The 18,815-nt window shown below is 40.7% G+C and overlaps 1 protein-coding gene across 1 annotated transcript in view; it reads left to right on the forward strand.

Annotated features, from left to right (window-relative positions):
• Nucleotides 1-13,715, forward strand: part of adcy5 (adenylate cyclase 5) — a 74,979-nt gene extending 61,264 nt beyond the window's left edge. Inside the window, exons 11-21 of the mRNA XM_061053091.1 lie at nt 334-431; nt 2,305-2,392; nt 3,137-3,253; nt 3,370-3,531; nt 4,685-4,869; nt 4,967-4,987; nt 5,222-5,354; nt 6,824-7,087; nt 7,520-7,724; nt 7,900-8,024; nt 10,506-13,715. Coding sequence (XP_060909074.1) covers nt 334-431; nt 2,305-2,392; nt 3,137-3,253; nt 3,370-3,531; nt 4,685-4,869; nt 4,967-4,987; nt 5,222-5,354; nt 6,824-7,087; nt 7,520-7,724; nt 7,900-8,024; nt 10,506-10,634 — 1,527 coding nt within the window. The 3' untranslated portion in view covers nt 10,635-13,715. The remainder of the gene's footprint in view (nt 1-333; nt 432-2,304; nt 2,393-3,136; nt 3,254-3,369; nt 3,532-4,684; nt 4,870-4,966; nt 4,988-5,221; nt 5,355-6,823; nt 7,088-7,519; nt 7,725-7,899; nt 8,025-10,505) is intronic.
• Nucleotides 13,716-18,815: the final 5,100 nt, after the last annotated feature.

Raw genomic sequence — 18,815 nt, forward strand, 5'->3', positions numbered from 1 at the left:
TTTTGTTCTTCAATTTTTAGTAGGATAGAAATTGAAAGCTAAAGGTTTTCTTCATTTCCGCTGGAAGGAAAAAATGCCCCAGACATGTATAACAGCACTTCTCATTCTAGGGTCAACAAAGCCAGAATAAAAAAACACACAGCCCTGAAAAGAACACAAATAAAGTCAATTCACTCAGAGGTCATGTCAGTGCCAGGTGTATAGCTCTTAGTTTTAGTGAAGTGTCGAGTGTAAAGATGTGCTACTTTACTACATTAAAGTGAAAACCTAACAAAGTGTGTGTGCAGGATGTTAAATGTGGTTTCTTTCTCCTGGTCTCGTCCTCTCCTGCAGTACTCCAAACAGGTGGACTCCAGGTTCGGGGCTTACGTGGCCTGTGCCTCCCTCGTCTTTCTCTTCATCTGCTTCATCCAGATCGTCATCGTGCCTCCGTGAGTACACGCACTCAAATTCTTTTATGACTCAGAGACGTGATGTCGTTCTGTCGTTACTTTCATTTTAACAGCAGCACGGCTGACAGGTGCAGAAATCATCTGTGTGACACCTTTACGCTAACATCAGCATCCTCTGCTCTGTTTAATGAGTATCATCATAAAAAGTAAGAACAGAAGAACCAGCTCAATGAAACTTCTGTTATTCATGAATAATGAGCGATGGAGCCTCGGTCAAACTTACAAAAAAGATGATAATTTATATGAAAGAGGTCATTTTAATGTCGTAAGCTCGGGGGTTCGATCCCCAGCTCCTGAAGCCACATGTCCTATTTGTCCTTGGGCAAGACTCTTAACTCCAAGTTGCTCCCACTGCTTCGTCAAGCGGTGTATGAATGGGATTAGTTACTTCTGATGGTCACTTCACAAAGCAGCCTCTACCATCAGTGTGTGAATGTGTCGGTGTGACCTGCAGTGTGAAAGAGCTTTGAGTAGTCAGAAGACTGGAAAAGCGCTACACAAGCTCAAGTCCATTTATCATTTACTTACTGCGAGCTACCTGAGAGTGAAACAATGATACATGCTCCTCTAGAAGACACAGGTTTTGTATGGTATGAATCTCGTTTTAAGAAAAACCATGGTTTATTCACCATATCAGGGAAAAGAACTACCCTACCCACAATCCTAGTTGTTTACTGCACCCTGTCGTCTACTACCTCTGACGTTCACAGAAGTGCAACACACTATATAAACACAAACTAAAATATGTTACAACATTATTATTGACAATAAAAACACTTCGATAAGGATACATCTAGAAAGAAGGTCTGTCTACGTTTTGAAAAAAAGCACACTAAATTATGGTTTGTTGGGTCCCGTTGGAATGGCAATGGATTGTGGGATGCGTAGTTTCTTTGCTCCCCAAAAAATGATGTGCACAGTCTTGTACCTTTTTGCTTTTTTCCGTTTTTTTCTGGCACCTGATCAAACGTTTATAGTCATGAGTATTTGGGTAGCTGGCTGGCTTTGTTCCAGGATAAAAAAAAAAAGATTGATTTTCTGAAATGTCAATGGAGGATTTGAATGGTGAAATTTACTTTCAGAACCTGAGCCACCATAAAAAGTGGGCGGTTCCACCCTTACTTATTATAATGTGCTGCCCACTTGAAATAGCAATATATACAGAGTGAGTGACATTCCCTTTTAAGGTCAGATCATCACATCAGATATGGGGAATCTTCCCAAAGAATCAGTTTTATCTTTATGTTTGAAGCCTTGTGCCAGAAATCCAGCACATCGTTTAACCTTTACAGCATCTATGGAAAGTTCTTCCATCTCTAGCCTCAAGACTAGAGTTATAGAGTGGAAAAATATAACGCAGAAGTAATTTTCATAACAAGAAATGCTGTATAGCTGAGTGATAAAAGAGAATAATTAAAATCAGTAAAGTTGCAGCCAAACAGACTGAAAAAGCTGCAGGCAAAAGCTGCTGTCTTTATCTTTATTTTACCTCTTCTGCTCTCAGATGTTTTTTTTTTTTTTCTCCCGTCGCTGAGTATTGATCTTCTTCAGTCTGCCTCTTTATTAACCTTTCTCCTTACCGGTTCCTATCATCACACCACTCTCCTCTCCTCTCCTCTCCTCCCTCCCTTTATTTAATCATTTCCTCTGTTTATTGTTTGTCTCCTCCTGACATTAACATTTCCTGTCACTCCCACACACATTATGTCTCCTTCCATATGATTTATAAAACAAGGTCAAAGAAATAAGAGAGGCAGAATCTACAGAGTGTCCTCCATCACAGAGTAAAGAGGAAAGAAAGGGAAACCCTCCTTATATGTGGGCATTAAAGATCCTCCCTGTGTCTCTGCAGCTCCGGCCTGATGATCGGCTTCTTCATCACCTGTTTCATCATCCTCACGGCCGTCATGTTCGTCTCCACCGTGTACTGCTGTTTCGGGGTGAGTTCAACCCGCTACATAAACTTGACATCTTGTTGCAGATCAAAACACATGGATCTTTTCTCCACTGATAAAAGGAACATTAGGAGATTTTTCGGATTTCTTTAACAGGGGTGCAGTTTTGTAAAAATAATTATCTGCAAATGTCATCAAACGGAGACAGACTGGTTCTTCTTTCTTGACTCAGATCTTCAGTATGAGCCATCACACGGACAGATCAGTGAAGTCTTTTATCAGGCTTTGGTTTGATGTTTTTTCTCTCTATTGATTCCACATCATGTCAGAAATTTGACCATGATCTGCTCTTGACCTTGCAGTAAGCTCTTGCAGATAAGACTCATTAGCTCAGTTCTTTAATTCAGCGTGCAGGTGGAGTCATTAGTCTCCACTTTATTTAGTTACAAATCATTTAACAGAGATTTGCTCATGGTTCAAAAACACGTCTGTATGCACATATAACACTCTCTCCTAAACATGTAGGGTGATGTATTCCATTTGGACAAATACTGAACACAAACAGAGGATTTTCATGACCAGTCTTGTTATCAGATAAGAGAAGGGGACTCACTGTTTGTAAATCAGAAACTGACCTATGGATTGCCAGCATATAAACTGAGACGTTGACCTATTTAGGGGCTGAAGACAAATTATATCAAGTAAATCAAACTAAATTTTCATCATCTGAGAACTTCTCTTACTCTCCCACTCTGTTCTGTCCTATCTGTTTTCCCCCCACACTCCCAGCTGTTCCCAGCTGCCCTGCAGACTCTCTCTCGGAGGATAGTCCAGTCCAGACTGCACAGCACGCTGGTGGGCGTCTTCACCATCATCATCGTCTTTCTCTCTGCTTTCATCAGTATTGTAAGTTCTCCCTCGGGCTTGGAACCCCTCAGCAAGCAGTTTGTTATGTTTCATAAAATCAGACACACTGATGATTCGCACCACCTCATTTTCCTCTGCCGTTTTCCGTCTTTCAGTTCACCTGCAGCAGCCATGACCTGCGAGGCTGCATCCAAGAACAGCTTAACATCAGCCTGAACAGTGTGAACGCCTGCCACGCACACGACCTCAACTACAGCCTGGACACACAACATTATACTGCCTGTGGAGACAACGGCCTCATCTGCAGCTTTCCTGAGGTACAGGTGTGCCTTGTTTTGTGTGTCTATGTGTGTTCTGTGAAGTAAAAGAACCAAGTTAATTCTGTGTTCGAATGCATAAACAATCCCATTAAGAGGGCCCATGAAGATATGCGTGTAAGAGTTAGGAGAAAATGAAGCAAAACTAGAAACTGAGGCTTTTAAAAAGTTCAACTGAGATAAGGAACAATTTTATCTGCATCATTAAAGCTTATTAATTCCGAGCATTTCTGCAGGATAATTACCATTATATATTTGTGACTTATTATGTTGATTGGATATATCTGTTACGGATATTTAGGCAGCAGAAGAAGACTTAAGAGCCTCTTGGATTCTGTTGCAGAAGGAAAAAAAAAAATGCCAGCAGCGAGGAACAAAAAACCTGAACAAAACACGTTTTATTCAAGTACAGATGTAGCAAATCAGCTCAGGTGACACGGTCAAATTTGCTGCATAATCCTCAAATGAACTAATCGTACTTGGAGGCGCTGCTTGTCAACAGGCAAGGCCGGCAACTGGCTTGGGGCCACGGACCAGTAAGGGGTTTGAGGGCTGAAAATCTTTAAACCAAAGCAAGTGGCCCAAAATGTGCAGATTTTCTGACAGCAGTTACTCCAGTTGCCCTGCTAAGCCTCGCATCCATTATTGCAGTGAAAACCAGTTTGTCAATAAAGTTCAACAAAGAAAAATTGGGTTGGAGGGCCCCCAATAGAGTCTGGAATCGCCACTGATCGTACTCATGGTTAAAATGAGGCAAAGCGTTCTTTTTTTTTTTTTTTACGGTCTGAGCGTCAAGCAGCACGGTATGGCTGTGAAGTCAGTTTAAGAACAATACTGTACTTCACTGCAGTAAAACAAAAGTGTTCAGTCTGTTACAGTGAATCACTGCTAAATGTTTCCATCAGTTTTCTTTCAGGTGGTATGATTATGACAGAAGTGAAGCAAAACAATATGGACGCTAATGGAGGTTCATGGTTGGTTTTTATGTCAACATTTGGTTTGCACAGTTACCTCTAAGTGGTCAAAATGTGGTTTTATGGCGTTTTATAAATGTGGCTCATTTACTCAGATGTGCTTGTAACCGAATATAAAAGCTTCTATACTAAACATAAAAACAAAATGTACCCTTACAAACGTCCCGTCTCTCCCGCAGTACTTCTCGTCCTGCGTGCTGCTCAGCCTGCTGGCCATCTCCGTCTTCCTGCAGGTGAGCAGCATCGGTAAACTCTTCCTCATGCTCTTCATCGAGCTGCTCTACCTCCTCATCATGGAGGTGCCCAAAGTGAACCTCTTCGACAACCAGGACCTGCTGGTGATGGCCAACGCCATCAACATCATGTGAGTCAGTTATTACTGTTTTGTACGATGGAAATCTTTGACTGAGTGCAGATTTTCTTACCTCTGATTGGCTCTTCTCCCCCCCCCCCCCTCACAGCGAGCACATCAATGGAACAAGGTAAGCATGACGTCTGTGATCTAATTAAGCTAACAGCATCATTATCACTCTTCTGGCACAAATGTAAATATAATGACCTGCAGGCAACAGATGCTAATGCTAATGAGCAGCTTTTGTTTATGTCACAGTGTCGCTTCAAAAAAACACTTTTACACCCAAAACTTTACGCAGTTTGATAAATTCAGTACTTTTCAGAAAAATAAAAACAACTAACATGTGTGTGCTGACCTCCAGCTGTGTTGTGGACAACAAGGTTCCTCTGAAGATCATGACCCCGGTGGTCATCACCGTCTTCGTGCTCGTCCTCTACCTTCACGCACAGCAGGTGGAGTCCACGGCCAGGCTCGACTTCCTCTGGAAGCTGCAGGTCAGTGTGCGTGAGTGTGGATGAAAAGTGTATCACTACATGTTAGTGACAATATGCCGGACCCTGTGGCGCCGGGCGGGGGGGGGGGGGGGGGGGGAGTGGTTTAGTTTACGTGCCCCATGTGGCGAGGCTGTAGTTCCTGAAGCGGGCGGCCCAAGTTCGATTGGAATATTTGAGTTTGTAAAAAGCTTTTCTAGTCGGCTGACTGCTCAAAGCGCTTGTCACCACATGTCACACTTAACCATTTACACACCGATGGCTGAGGTTGTTGCCGTATGTTAAGTGTTCATCATTAATAACTAATCCTATTCATACACATTCAACAGATGGCATCGTCACATTCATTGATTTAATACTAAAATGCTCCATATGATGTATCATAGGAGTAACATGGATTTGCTGTGATTTATTGGAACACACAGATTGAAGGCAGAGAGATACTTTGGATCTTAGTAACTGTTATGAAGCATAAAAACGTTGCTGCCGTTGTCGCCCTCAGAGAAGGGAGAAGTTCAAACTGTTTCGGAGCCACCTTTCTGGCCTCCAGGGGGTTGATGGTTCGATACTCCGATTATCACAAGAGGGGTATTAATCTAAAAGAGGACATGTCTCAGGGGATGCTCAAGGACCCTTTTGACATCTCATGGAGGTTGTGACGCAGGTTGTGCTGCTTGTGGTTGGAAATCCCTCTGAGAGGATAAACAAGTTATTTATCTGAAAAGTTTGAGCTGCTGGAGGGGCTTCGTCTTCCAGCTCGCTGACGGTTAGGGCGGTAGTCTGAGAGTCTGCAGTCAGAGTTCAGAGTAAAGAAGAGACACTGTAAGGGGAATACAAGTCAAAAGTTTGCTCTGCTTCTTCAGGCCTCTCACAGTCAGGGTTTAATTAGAGGGTGGCGTTACATTAAAGACAGTCAGGGGTGTCATGCAGACTTGAATGAGTCATGAGTCCATGAGGAAGGAGAATCCTTTGTCCTTCCTGTTGAAAAAGGAAAATAAAGCAAACATTCAAAAAAATAGATGCTTGTATTTCCACTCCACTACATCTTTTTTTTTTTTTTTTTACCCAGCTAATTAAGTAACTTTTCAGATTCACAGGAAACAAAACAGGTCAAAGATGTGAAGATAAAAAAGTGTTGATTTGCCAGGAAAAGCAAATAAACTTAGCTCCAGCTTTAACTGGCCCAGGTACTTTGGGAAAGCCCCGGAGGTTGCCACTTGGTTCAGATTGAATGGACGGTACGTGTCTGTTTACAGTTCATCACACTATTTAATTTGCATCAAAGCTATACAGATATTTTTCTGGATAATTCGCCTGTTGGTGTTGCCTCATGAAAAGTCACAAAGATTTAGCCAATGGGATTGAAGATCGACTCAGATTTCATGGCAATCCATCCGATAACCGTTGAGATAGTTCTTATAAATACTGTTTCCTTTTTTATACCCCGTGTCTCTGTGTTTAACCCTCCACAGGCTACAGAGGAGAAGGAGGAGATGGAGGAGCTGCAGGCCTACAACCGCCGTCTGCTCCACAACATCCTCCCCAAAGACGTGGCGGCCCACTTCCTGCAGCGAGAACGACGCAACGACGAGCTCTACTACCAGTCCTGTGAGTGCGTGGCGGTCATGTTCGCCTCCATCAGTAACTTCTCCGAGTTCTACGTGGAGCTGGAGGGCAACAACGAGGGCGTGGAGTGTCTGCGGCTGCTCAACGAGATCATCGCTGACTTTGACGAGGTGAAATAAAAGTTGTGTGTGTGTGTGTGTGTGTGAATCAGGATGTGAACTTGTGGCTTCCCTTCAGGGATGAACTGATGTAGCTGATGCTTAATTAGGTGGATTATTCTTATAAAACTAATATTTAGTCATTTTCTTAGAAAGTTTCTCAGTCATACCAAGACTTGGATCAAAGTCTGGAGAGGGGGCCTTAAGTTACAGAGGTCCCCCTCTCTGGGACAAACTACCAGCTGACCTGAAGTCTGTCACAATAGTCTCTACTTTTAAAGCTAAACTCAAATATCTACTGTATTCCCCCAAGCATACAAATAGTTAATGTGTGTGTGTGTGTGTGTGTGTGTGTGTTTGGTCAAATAATTCCTTAAATTGTATCCGTTGAACCTCAGCTCACGCCCTACTAAACAGAGAACTGATTTGAAATCCCTCCTTCAGATCATCAGTGAGGATCAGTTCCGTCAGCTGGAGAAGATAAAGACCATCGGCTCCACCTACATGGCGGCCTCTGGCCTCAATGACTCCACATACGACAAGGCTGGGAGGTCACACATCCGCGCCCTGGCTGACTACGCCATGAGGCTGATGGACCAAATGAAATACATCAATGAACACTCCTTTAACAACTTCAAAATGAAAATAGGTAAGCGGCAGTGAAGCAAGCGGACGGAGTCAGATTCAAAGTGATTCTGATCCAACTGGAGGCAGGATCTCTTTTTGGAGATGAAACAATATCTTAAACCATTTTTGTCAAAGTCAAGTTGTTTGGTAGTTATAAAAAAGTATGACATTATGTGTTGTGTGTCTTTCTTTCCTAGGTCTAAACATCGGCCCCGTGGTTGCCGGGGTTATCGGGGCCAGGAAGCCTCAGTACGACATCTGGGGGAACACGGTGAACGTGGCGAGTCGAATGGACAGCACAGGGGTGCCTGAGAGGATCCAGGTAAACTGAAGTGTTTCAGATTCAAACAAACAACTTTATTCATCCCAGAGGGGCGATTCAGTTCCACAGCCTACCGAGTCCACAGGCTGAAAGAAGCCAAGATGATATAAAGGAAACAAACACGGTCACAGCGACATTCAGACGATTACAATCACATGTCAGTTACTACAATCCAACAGACGAACAGGTCGCTAAATGAGAAGCCAGAGCTAGCAAATCTAGAAATTCATAAATACAAAGCCAGAAAAGTATCTTATAAATAGATAGATAAATGAATGGACCTGACAAGTTACCTACAGTAAGTTAAGGTATCAGTCCAAACAGTAAATCAGTTAGAACTGATGTCAAAATCTGTTTCTCACATTCATTAAGGAAAGAGTGACCGAAAAAGTCGACCATGTGTTTCACTCTCACTAAGAGTTGTGTTCACTGTACAGCAGAGCAGACACAATACATTCATATTGATTGTTTTGAAAAGTTAGCATTAGAGCTACGTCTGCTTGATGACGACAAATCCATATTAAACAAATGCCACCAAATATCTATCCCTTTTGGTACATTCTCTCAACATAATTTTATTTTAGTCAACAAGAAAAACACACATTTAAAAACAAGAAACTTTGGATTTGCTTTCATGAAGTCATCTCGCGATTCGGTTCAAAATGAAACGTTCATCTAATTAGAAAAAGCTCTGCCAAACTGCCTCTCACACATGGCTGATGGCTCCATTTAGAAAATGTCAATTCAAGTTAATAGGAAAATGTTAATTAAAAAAATCACCATATTGGTTTCACTTTATGAGCACAAAGCGGCTCATATGTGGAGAATAAAGCTGATAAATTTACATCCTGAGAAAACCGTTTAAAACATTTCCGGATATTCAATTGTGTTTGTCACCAATGCAGAATAGAAAATGAAGCCCTGAATAAAGAATTGTTTCTGGCTTTTTTTTAAATTAGATTAATAAAAGAGTAATGTACCATCATGCATTGCTGTGATAAGGAAAAAAAGTGACGTTTGGCTGCTTTCACCCATCGTGGACGGACGAGAGGAGCACGGCCGGAAATGAAAACAGAAACACAAAGCGGTTCATATTTGGACCCATCTTTACAGAAAGCTAGAAGCTGTTTTAAGAAAGAGTAAAGGATTCTTGACGGAGTAACCATAGGCTATATGCACGAGCAAATGAGTCCTGGCATGAAAATATGTTTTAACTTATCAGAAGTTCAGTACTTTATTAAAAGACCAATATGTGAGATATCTACTGAATGAAATGATACGTTGACCTTACTATATAAAAGAAACATGCTCTGTTGAAGTGCTGGCTTCTCTGACAACAATGCAGCAGTCAGTATGTCCTCCTTCTAACTTTAGATTCTGCTCCTTAATGGTCTGGATTTGTTTGGACCAGAGAAGGGAGGCGGTTTTAAGGCACCCCCACACAGCCGTTTTGGACACCCCTTGGTTTGCCAGATATGAGACCAGTTATCACTGCAAACCAGCAAGTGTTGCAGCGTTGGATGGGGGCAAGTGAACTGGTTCTACTCCACCTAAAAAGCCTCAGCATCTTTCCTAGTAAGCTCTACAAACGTGGAAAGACTAGGATACATTTCGGAGATGCTTTTGAAATATGGAGAAAAGGTTCAAGACAGAAGCAGAGCTGGCTAAACACTGAAGCTTCAGTGTTTGTGACATGGCGACCTCTGTGAGCGTCAACTTTAGGGAGGAGGGGGCTGGGGCGACAGCTCTCTCCAACGTTTTGAATTTGGACTGCAGTACTAAGTTTAAACACTAGGTATCAGAGTTACATACTGCTCCTTTAATTATATTTAATTGTTTTGTGGAAATATTCTCAGTATAGTTTTATTCATCACTGAATTTCATGCAGTCATTAGTAAGTGTTACTGATCCCTAGCTAGCATTAAGCTTTACATTTTAGTGACTCGACAACCATGACATCATTATCAGTAGTTGGCAGTGAAGTCTGAAAGGTTTTTTTTAATTGTGCTGATGAGTGCATTATAAGTCCACGCCAGAGAACTCCCTACGTAGGGAGTAGGAAATTAGTGAGGGATTTAGGACACCACCATGGTTTTAAAATAGGTTACACCTGATTTAAATTAAGTGTACCAGACTTGAGAGTTCTACATGACATACAGGTCAGATAGACAACAACAAACCACACATAAGAAAGACCACACAGCACCATCACACATTTAAAGCTTGCTTTAACAGATGAGTCTAGAGTAGGGATTTGAATAAGGATGGGTCAGTGCAGTCTTGAATATGTGTGGGGAGTGAGTTCCAGAGGGAGGGGGCGGCCATGGAGAAGGCTCTGCCCCCCCCCCCCCCCCAGGTTCGGTGCTTGGTTCTGTAAGGGGGAGACAAGAAGTTGGCGTCGGAACAACGGAGGCTACAGGAGGGAGTGTTTGACGGTGGTGGAGGTTCCTTTCTAAAAGTTCCTTTCTCTTCTGTCCTCAGGTAACAGCAGACCTGCACCAGTTACTGAGCTCCTATAACTACACACTAGAGTACAGAGGCATGGTCACAGTCAAAGGCAAAGGGGAGATGATGACATATTTCCTCATCGCTGGACCACCAAGCAGTTAACCCCGACTAAGAGACGTATAGAAATCTGACATGGCGATCAGGTTCATGGACCTCTGGTAGCTTACGGTGGACTGACACAGACTGACTCTTCTCTTGAGCGCCAGCACCCAGTGAGGCCGCAAAGGGGGACGGGTCACAAATTCACCCGAAAGCTCAGCCTGTGGAGGACGGATTTTGCCAGCTGTGCAAGTCGACGTCCTCAAGGAAAAAGAAAGAAAGCTCTGGAAGAAGTTGTATCTGCTTCAATCTCTCAGAGAGGACAAACCTGGTCGTGAACTACATCACTCCCTCTCTTTCTCTTCACCTTTCGCCTGCTGAAGGATATATGTACACAGAAAACACAGAGTTTTATGTGTAGGTATATGATGTTAAGTACTGTATGTGAAACACATTTTGTCCATATTGTTGTGATACAGGTACAAATCTCTGAGGAGTGGACACTCAATCAACACAGCAACTATCGTCTTTTTTTATCAATATCTGATCACATGATATTGATTAGCAGATTAATGGAGGCACTGAGCTGAAAAGAACGTCTGACAGAGAGAGAGAGAGAGAGAGAGAGAGAGAGAGAGAGTCAGGTTGTTTTTTTGTATGAAAAGAAAGGCAGAAGTTCCCCGGTGTTCTCAGAAAGCTTATTAATTCACAAACGTACACGACAGTATCGACAGAATATACACACACACACACACCAAACACAAAGAGGATGTCACTGAAGAGCTTTTTCTATTCTTCGACGTTTTGTATTTTGAATTCAGAACACCAAACCCTATCAGATATTTTAAGATTCTATATTTTGTACATTAATATATTAGAGAGCAATCTATAAACACCGATGTGTATTCAGATGTTGACGCTGTATCACTCTCATGTCGGGACTTTAAAAGTCCTCACAGGTGTTCCCTGGTCCGAGCATATCGCCACAGCTGAGGGTTCCCATTTAGCCCAGCAGAACGCCTGCTTCTTTAGCTCTTTCAACTCAAATGAACACTTTTGATCTGCAGGAAGTCGAGCGTTTTCCGATGATTCCCCTTCGCTGGTGTGTTGATGGGATGTCAAACCGAGTGAGTGGACTCTTTGAAAGACAAGACAGCAATGAAGTAGTCTTTTTGCACTCGAGCGCGGTCAGCCGTCCACACTCTTCTTGAGCCGCTCCACCCCCAACCCCCAACCCCCAACCTCCCACCCCTTGCTTGCTCAATCAGATGGTACGACCCAATGAATGTCCAATGATTTCCGATGAGGCCTTTTATCATGAACTCTATACTGAGGATGGCGATGATGCTCATCCTGAGGACCGGGACAGACGAGTCTGTGTGAAGCGCGCCCTTTCATCTGCTGTTTTCAATTGTTTTTTTTCCCTATCAAAGCGGTTTTTCTTCAGCATTACAGCATCAATCCACATTATCTGACAATTTATCTGTTCACCTGCCTGATTTCATCGATCTCTGTTGTTGTTGATTTTGTGTCATGTTCTTACCAAACATTACAGCTGGTTCTGTTTGTCTTGGCTGGGTCACAGAGTGAATGAAGTTAACATTTGGACCGAGTGTCGAGTTTTTTGACATGCAAGTGAAAATAATTGTTTTTTGAAACAAATCTTATGAAAAGGCCAAAATGAATCATCTGTTAGTATATCTCTCAATACCTTATGACATCCCTTAATGGTTAATTTATTGAGTTTTAAAGCAAAAGATTGTCAAACAGGAGCAAAGGAGAATGTAAGAAAACTATTTTTTTTTAATGTAAAACACAATTTGGTACATATTTGGCGTGCTCAGTCAGTCAGTATTTACTGTATGAGGGGTTGACTCAACACCGACCACACTGTATGAAGTTTGAGGGTGCCAAATTGAGAAGATTTTAAAAGTGTATTAATACGATGCGTTAATGAATTTTTAACATTTACTTATAATTGTCAAAAACAAGCGAATACACTGATAAAACAACAGTGAAATACAAGATCACACATGATTTTATAAAAGGCTGAATAAGATTTATTTTGAAAGGATAGATAAGGCAGACTGATAAATGATTGTCATTACAAAAAGTTATATTTTAGTACAATTCTTAAATACCTTTTAGTTATTTTAAAAATGAATGTAGTCTACCACTTTAAATCAGGTTTAAGTAAAATTTATATTATTTCTAAATTGTGACCTTTTTGAAATTGTGCAAACTTAACACGTTACACCTATTTTTCAAAAGGTGTTTATTCACTGCAGGAAAATGAACGATTAAATGCACACTTTAGACATTTTAACACTTTCGTTATGCATGTTAAAGGTCACATATTATCCTCCTTTTCAACCAGTTTAAATAAGTCTCAGAGCTTGGGGAACCGTAAATCATGTGTGTGAAGTTTCTTGTTCTAAATCCACTCTGATCCTGTATTTGATCATGTCTATAAACCCCTCTATTCTAGCCCTGCTCAGAACAGGCTGTTTCTGTGTCTGTACCTTTAAATGTAAATGAGCTGTGTCTGACCACCAAAACAATGTATTGATCAGTTCTGTGGACACCTGGAAAAATATTTAAGAAGCCCAAACTTTAGTTTTTTTATGAATTGTTGGATTGCTTTTGGTTTCTTGGTTTGAAAAGAAAAACTTTGCACTCTGTCCAAATGTTTGCTTTGAGATAGTAGAATGAAAAACAACGAGCACTGGTCTACTCTGATGGTTTTCTCTTATGTTAATGTACTGTACTGCTGCAAACACATGATCTTCACACACCACTACTAAAGATTTGAAGTGTTCTCCCATTTGACTCGTTGAATGCAGTGCCGTTGTACGCTCAAAGTGGGCTACTTTTTCCACTGACGGTTGTGCAGGAATGTGCTTTAAAGTTATATGTTAAAGAAACGGCACAGAACAGAGATGGTTAAAAACTTTATAAGGAGAATCTCACCTACTGTCTCATTTATTTTACGTTTCTTGATGAATCTGAGAAGATGACAAGGAAAAGCAGAATTATGTGACAAACAGCAGCTTCAGAGACAAAACCATGGGTTGTTTTTATTGTCATGCCAAACACTATGCTCGTTTTTTTTTTTACAGTCAAATAAACGCCTGAGATATTTCACAGGTATGTCATGATTTCATTTGGGTTCTTTTCTGCTATTCCTCTTGTGTTGGTAGCTCAATAAGAGATTTAGATAAAAGCCTGTTTGTTAGAGATGTTGTCTTCAAAACTGCAAGTGTGGAGCCAAAAGTACAAGAACGTGCTAAGGCCTTACAAGAAAAAGGAGATGGACAAAAACGGCATAAACAATACTAATAATAATAGAAATTAGTGACAGTCGGAAATAATAATAATATAATGAGGAAATACAAATACTAATTGTTTTTAAAAATCCAACAAAATTTTACAGCTAAAGCAAAATAGTTAACCCAAGAATGCAACAACCAAAAAAAGGGCCTGACTTACGTATACATATCAGAGTCAGAACTTATATGTAACAACGGGAGACTAACTTGCAGGCTCTGTCTAACCCTAACCCAGGGCGGCTGTGGCTCAGTTGGGTGAGTCGGTCATCGCTCAACTGGAAGGTTGGGGGTTCGATCCCCAGCTACATGTATACTGTGTCCTTGGGCAAGACACTTAACCCCAAGTTGCATATGAATGGGATAAGTTACTGGTCACTTTACATAGCAGCCTCATTTGTATGTGAATGTGTAGGTGTGACATGCGATGTAAAAGCACTTTGAGTAGCCAGAAGACTAGAAAAGCGCCATTTAGTCTCCAAAAATTTTAGAAAACCACCCTAGATCTTTTTTTTTTTAACTCTCCTGGTTCTCCCCTCAGATTATACAGTACATGATCTTTTTTTCATTAGCATGATGTTAATTCATTAGTCTACCTCTTAGACGTAGCTGGTTTTTCCTCCTTCCAGTGCATGGCTTTACATTTGTTGTCTGTATAGCTTATATCATTTTGGCTCTGTCATTCAACACTGGCCTTGATAATGTAATCTTGATAATGTAATCTTGATAATGTAATCTTGAAAGTAATCGTGTTTTCTGCAACAATTAACAGCGGTGACGGTCTGCATTGAAAACAGGAATATCAAATATAAAATGCAGTTTATCAAACTTTAATCAACCTCAAGTTATTGAACAGTTATTATTTGAGGAAATATGGATAACTGATATTATTCAAATCAATATGTAAAATGTCTTAATTCCTTCTTGCAGTTGTCCAAAGTACCCCTGTCTTTAAGATGCTTCCAGTAAGATACTTCTTTGAAAGCTTCCTCGTGCATGTGATAAATACCCCTCTGCATTAGAAGGCATTGTGCTTCAACTTTGGATTGGTTTAATGTTTTGGCCCACCAACAGATGGCAGCAACACTACACCACTTGGTTCACACATGAGGTCCTTTGTCTCCTTATTTTTAAAAACATGATTACTGTTTATATATGATGGATGAGGTAGAAGGATCGTGCTAATCAGCTGATTATCAGCCCGAGTGTTTCTTCATCCGTAACAGCTTTAATATCTGTATTTATACTTAAGTCAAATCACTGCCTATTACATCTAATGAGTATGAGTTAGGGTCTTGGTTGATAGTTAATTCAATAACTCGTGTTGAGCATTTAAGCAGCATCACTGGAGTTATTGTAATGGTGTTTTTTGTACGTTTTTAATTAAACATCTTTAGGCTACATTTTAAGGTTGTTAATGGAATATGTGGCAGTAGTGATGCAGGACCTATAAGCACTATGAGGTTGGAGCAAACAAAGTCCTAAGAGCTTGACACGTAATGATTTTTGACCTTTTCAATCAGCCAACCCATGAAGCCCTGGCTGTGTTAGTTTTATCACACACAAAAATACATTATCGGCTCCACTATTCACTTGTTGCATGTTGAGTTGAAATTGGACTTCAAGTAGTCTTCATCTTACACCTGCGAGCACCCATTTGTCATTCAAATCCAGGTTCTTCCTGTTCATGGCTGTTCCATTAATACAAAGCTGGAGAAAATTGCTGTTCGTCATAATGAGACACCTACAAATAACATTCATTATAATCAGCATATGCAGAATACCTCGTGCTGCCACTTGTGAGAGAGAAAAGAGAGCAGGCTGAAAAGTGTCTGAATCACGAAGCAATCTGTGTTTGTTGTTGCGCCAAAGAAGGGGGAAAAAAAGACTATGATAAAAGTCAATTTGACTTCACTGAACAACTAAAACTACAAAGTCAGGTCAACTTTTTACTCTCAAAAAGTTCAGTTTGGATATCCTTTTCAATTTCCCCCCTCAAAGCTAGCAAACAAGCTTCTGATCACACTGAATGCTTCATTTAGTGCCAGCAGTGCTATAATGAAAAACACCACTTCAGTTCTGGTTGAATAATGGACACACCGTTGTGATGATAATGTCTCAGAATTTTTTTTTTAATGTTCCCTTGCTCAGCTCAGAGACAAAAACAAGAGTTCTCGTAAAAGAGCAGATATGTTTCAGGTGGGCTGCAGAAGATGCTATCATGAATCAATGTGTCCTAATGTGAAGAAGAAAAAAAACAGGACAAAAATCAGACGCACTCAAATATGCAGCTTTTCAACACATTTCATAAAAACTAAATGCACTCTTAGGTGTTCAATTTAAAATGAAATATAACTTTTCAGTTTTCACACCTCATGTTTGTACTCGCATCATGACTGAGAGACTTCAAAAGACCTGATATTACATTTGAATTTAACAAATTAAAATGTAAAAAAAACAAAAAAAACACAACATACACATACACACATTCGGTTTTCAGCAGTTCAATTGTAAGTTTTTAAGACCTGGAAATGATCACATTCACTCCCCTTCCTTGTGTTAACCAGTATTTTATTTTATGTATTTTTTAAATAATGTGAATTTCTCTCTCTGTCTATTTTATGCAACACACCCACAGGACACGTCTACTGCTCTTGGAGAAAGTGAACACAAACCATCTGAGCCAGCGAGGCTCGACTGAGATCTAATCAAGTCGGAGCCATATTTTGAAGAAAGCCATGAGGTCATGTAGGTGTGGTTCCCTCTGTTCAAGAGTACAACGATGATTCATAAGAGCCTGAAGTCTCCGAGCGATCCCCCTGACAGATCTCTAGTTTAGATGCCAGATGGACATTAAGTGGATTTGAGTGGATGAACTCCCTTTCATTCTCAGTTTAAACTTCTTCCAGTAAGAGAGAGAGAGAGAGAGCATTAAAAAAAAGAGTGACATTTAGACGATCTTGGCACAACTATTGAGCATTTCATGAACAATGGACAATAATGGCATGACTCAATTCTCCTCCATTTGTTTGCTATTGTTTGTACAGGAAATCTTCCAATAAGTCCCTGAACAAATCGCACACAGCCTCACAGCAAAGAGTGAAGCACCTCCTGACTGTAATTATGTTGAATGTGAGCAATGTGCCAATGTCCATTTCAAAGGGACACTGGGAGTTTTTGTCGTCCTAAGTGGCAGATGCAATCACGGGGGCTCGACAGGAGGAAAAAAACAAAAAAACACGAGGCCAGAGGCAGCTCAGATGACACGGGCTGCCTCTGGCCTCGACAAAAACACAGCAACACATCTTTACCGCTGCCAACACAGACCTGTTTATTAACATAGTCACTTGACACTGGCATATGCTCGAGGCTGCGTGGGCGAGGAAGTCGGGTATGAATGCTAACAGGCTGTATCTGTCTGCTGGAGTTTCTTTGTGACGGCTAGACGCCCCTCTGCTTAAAAAAAAAGAAAAGAAAAAAAAAAAAAAAGTGAAGCAATCACAAAATGACAAATTGAACTCACACAATTTGCATAATTTTCACTGACCACATGTCACAGAGCAATCAGTCAATAAATAAATAGTCAAATTAAGTGTCTAAAATATGACACAAATCTGTTAAATTAAAGTTTGATCAATGGCTCCTGAATACAGAATGCACCGAAAACTGAAATGACAGACATGCATACACACACACACACATACACACACAAGGCAGCATTGCATAGTATTAAAATCAAGACAAACACCAGCGTCCTGCACAAGGCCAGGTACATGTGAACACATGTGCAAAAGTGCATGTTACAGGCAGAAAAGAAAACTGGATTTACTGAATATGAGTCGGATAAGGTGGTGTAAACAGAATAGAAGTACACTGAGATTAAAGCCCAAGACTTTCTATGTTCCCCTCTCCTCAAGAGAGTCGTTTCAGTCCTATTGGTTTAAAATTCTGTTGCACATTTATTTTTTAGCCAGGGATTATTAAAGTATCACTCCTCGACCTTCAGTCAAGTTTACATATGTTGATGACCAGGATGAACTGAATAAGGTGTTAGTATTGAACCTCCATGACTTGTGTCTTTAACTTGAGTGTCAAAGACTGTCCGACACAGAAAGCTGTTTCCATGTTTCAAATGCTCAACCTCTTAAAGACATCTTAAAGACCTTCTTATTGTTTAGTATGCAACTCCAAGCGTGGGCGAGTTGTTGAATAATACCACTTATATTTCCCAGATTTGATTTGACAGGTCTGCAGAAAGCATCAATCTTAAAGCTTTACCACAACAAAGAAAGACGCTAGTGCTACGGTCCGGATTGAAGGAAGGTCCAAGACATGTCTGAAGAGAGTCGTCAATTGTAGTTTGTCAGATTAGTTTTAGCTCGCATTTTATTTCAACAGTGATTTTGTAAACTAGCCATGTGTTGATATATTCAAATTCTGCCCAATTATTATGTATTTTGAATTCTAGTCAGCTTTCTTGGAGGAATCTTAAAACATTTTTAAATTAAAAAAACATTCAAAGAAACAGTCTGAATGACATAGATCTCTTCTTCTGGATGTCATCTTAGTTTTGAATCAGTGTCTGTTTCTAGAATGATTCAAGTTCAAAGTTGAGCTGTATGAGTTATAACAGGCTGTGTCTGATATTGTCTAAGGAGAATATGGGTAGAAAAAAAAAGACTTAGCAGGACTCTGCCCTGAACTATGGCCGCCATGACAGAGAGTAAATGTAAATATCTTTCTTGGAAAAAGGCGAGGAGTAAACTACTCCTGAAACCATTCCATGAAGTTCCATCGATGATGAGGGCCGGGGGGGTAGGGGTTCTTCCACGTCCACACTGAGCTCTGTCACTGTCAGCTGGTGCTGAGATGTGATGAAGCGGCAAGGTTTTTGGTTTCTCTTTTGGAGCTGAGACCA

The sequence above is a fragment of the Labrus mixtus genome, chromosome 13 (genome assembly GCF_963584025.1).
Source record: "Labrus mixtus chromosome 13, fLabMix1.1, whole genome shotgun sequence".
NCBI classification, from domain to species: Eukaryota; Metazoa; Chordata; class Actinopteri; order Labriformes; family Labridae; genus Labrus; species Labrus mixtus.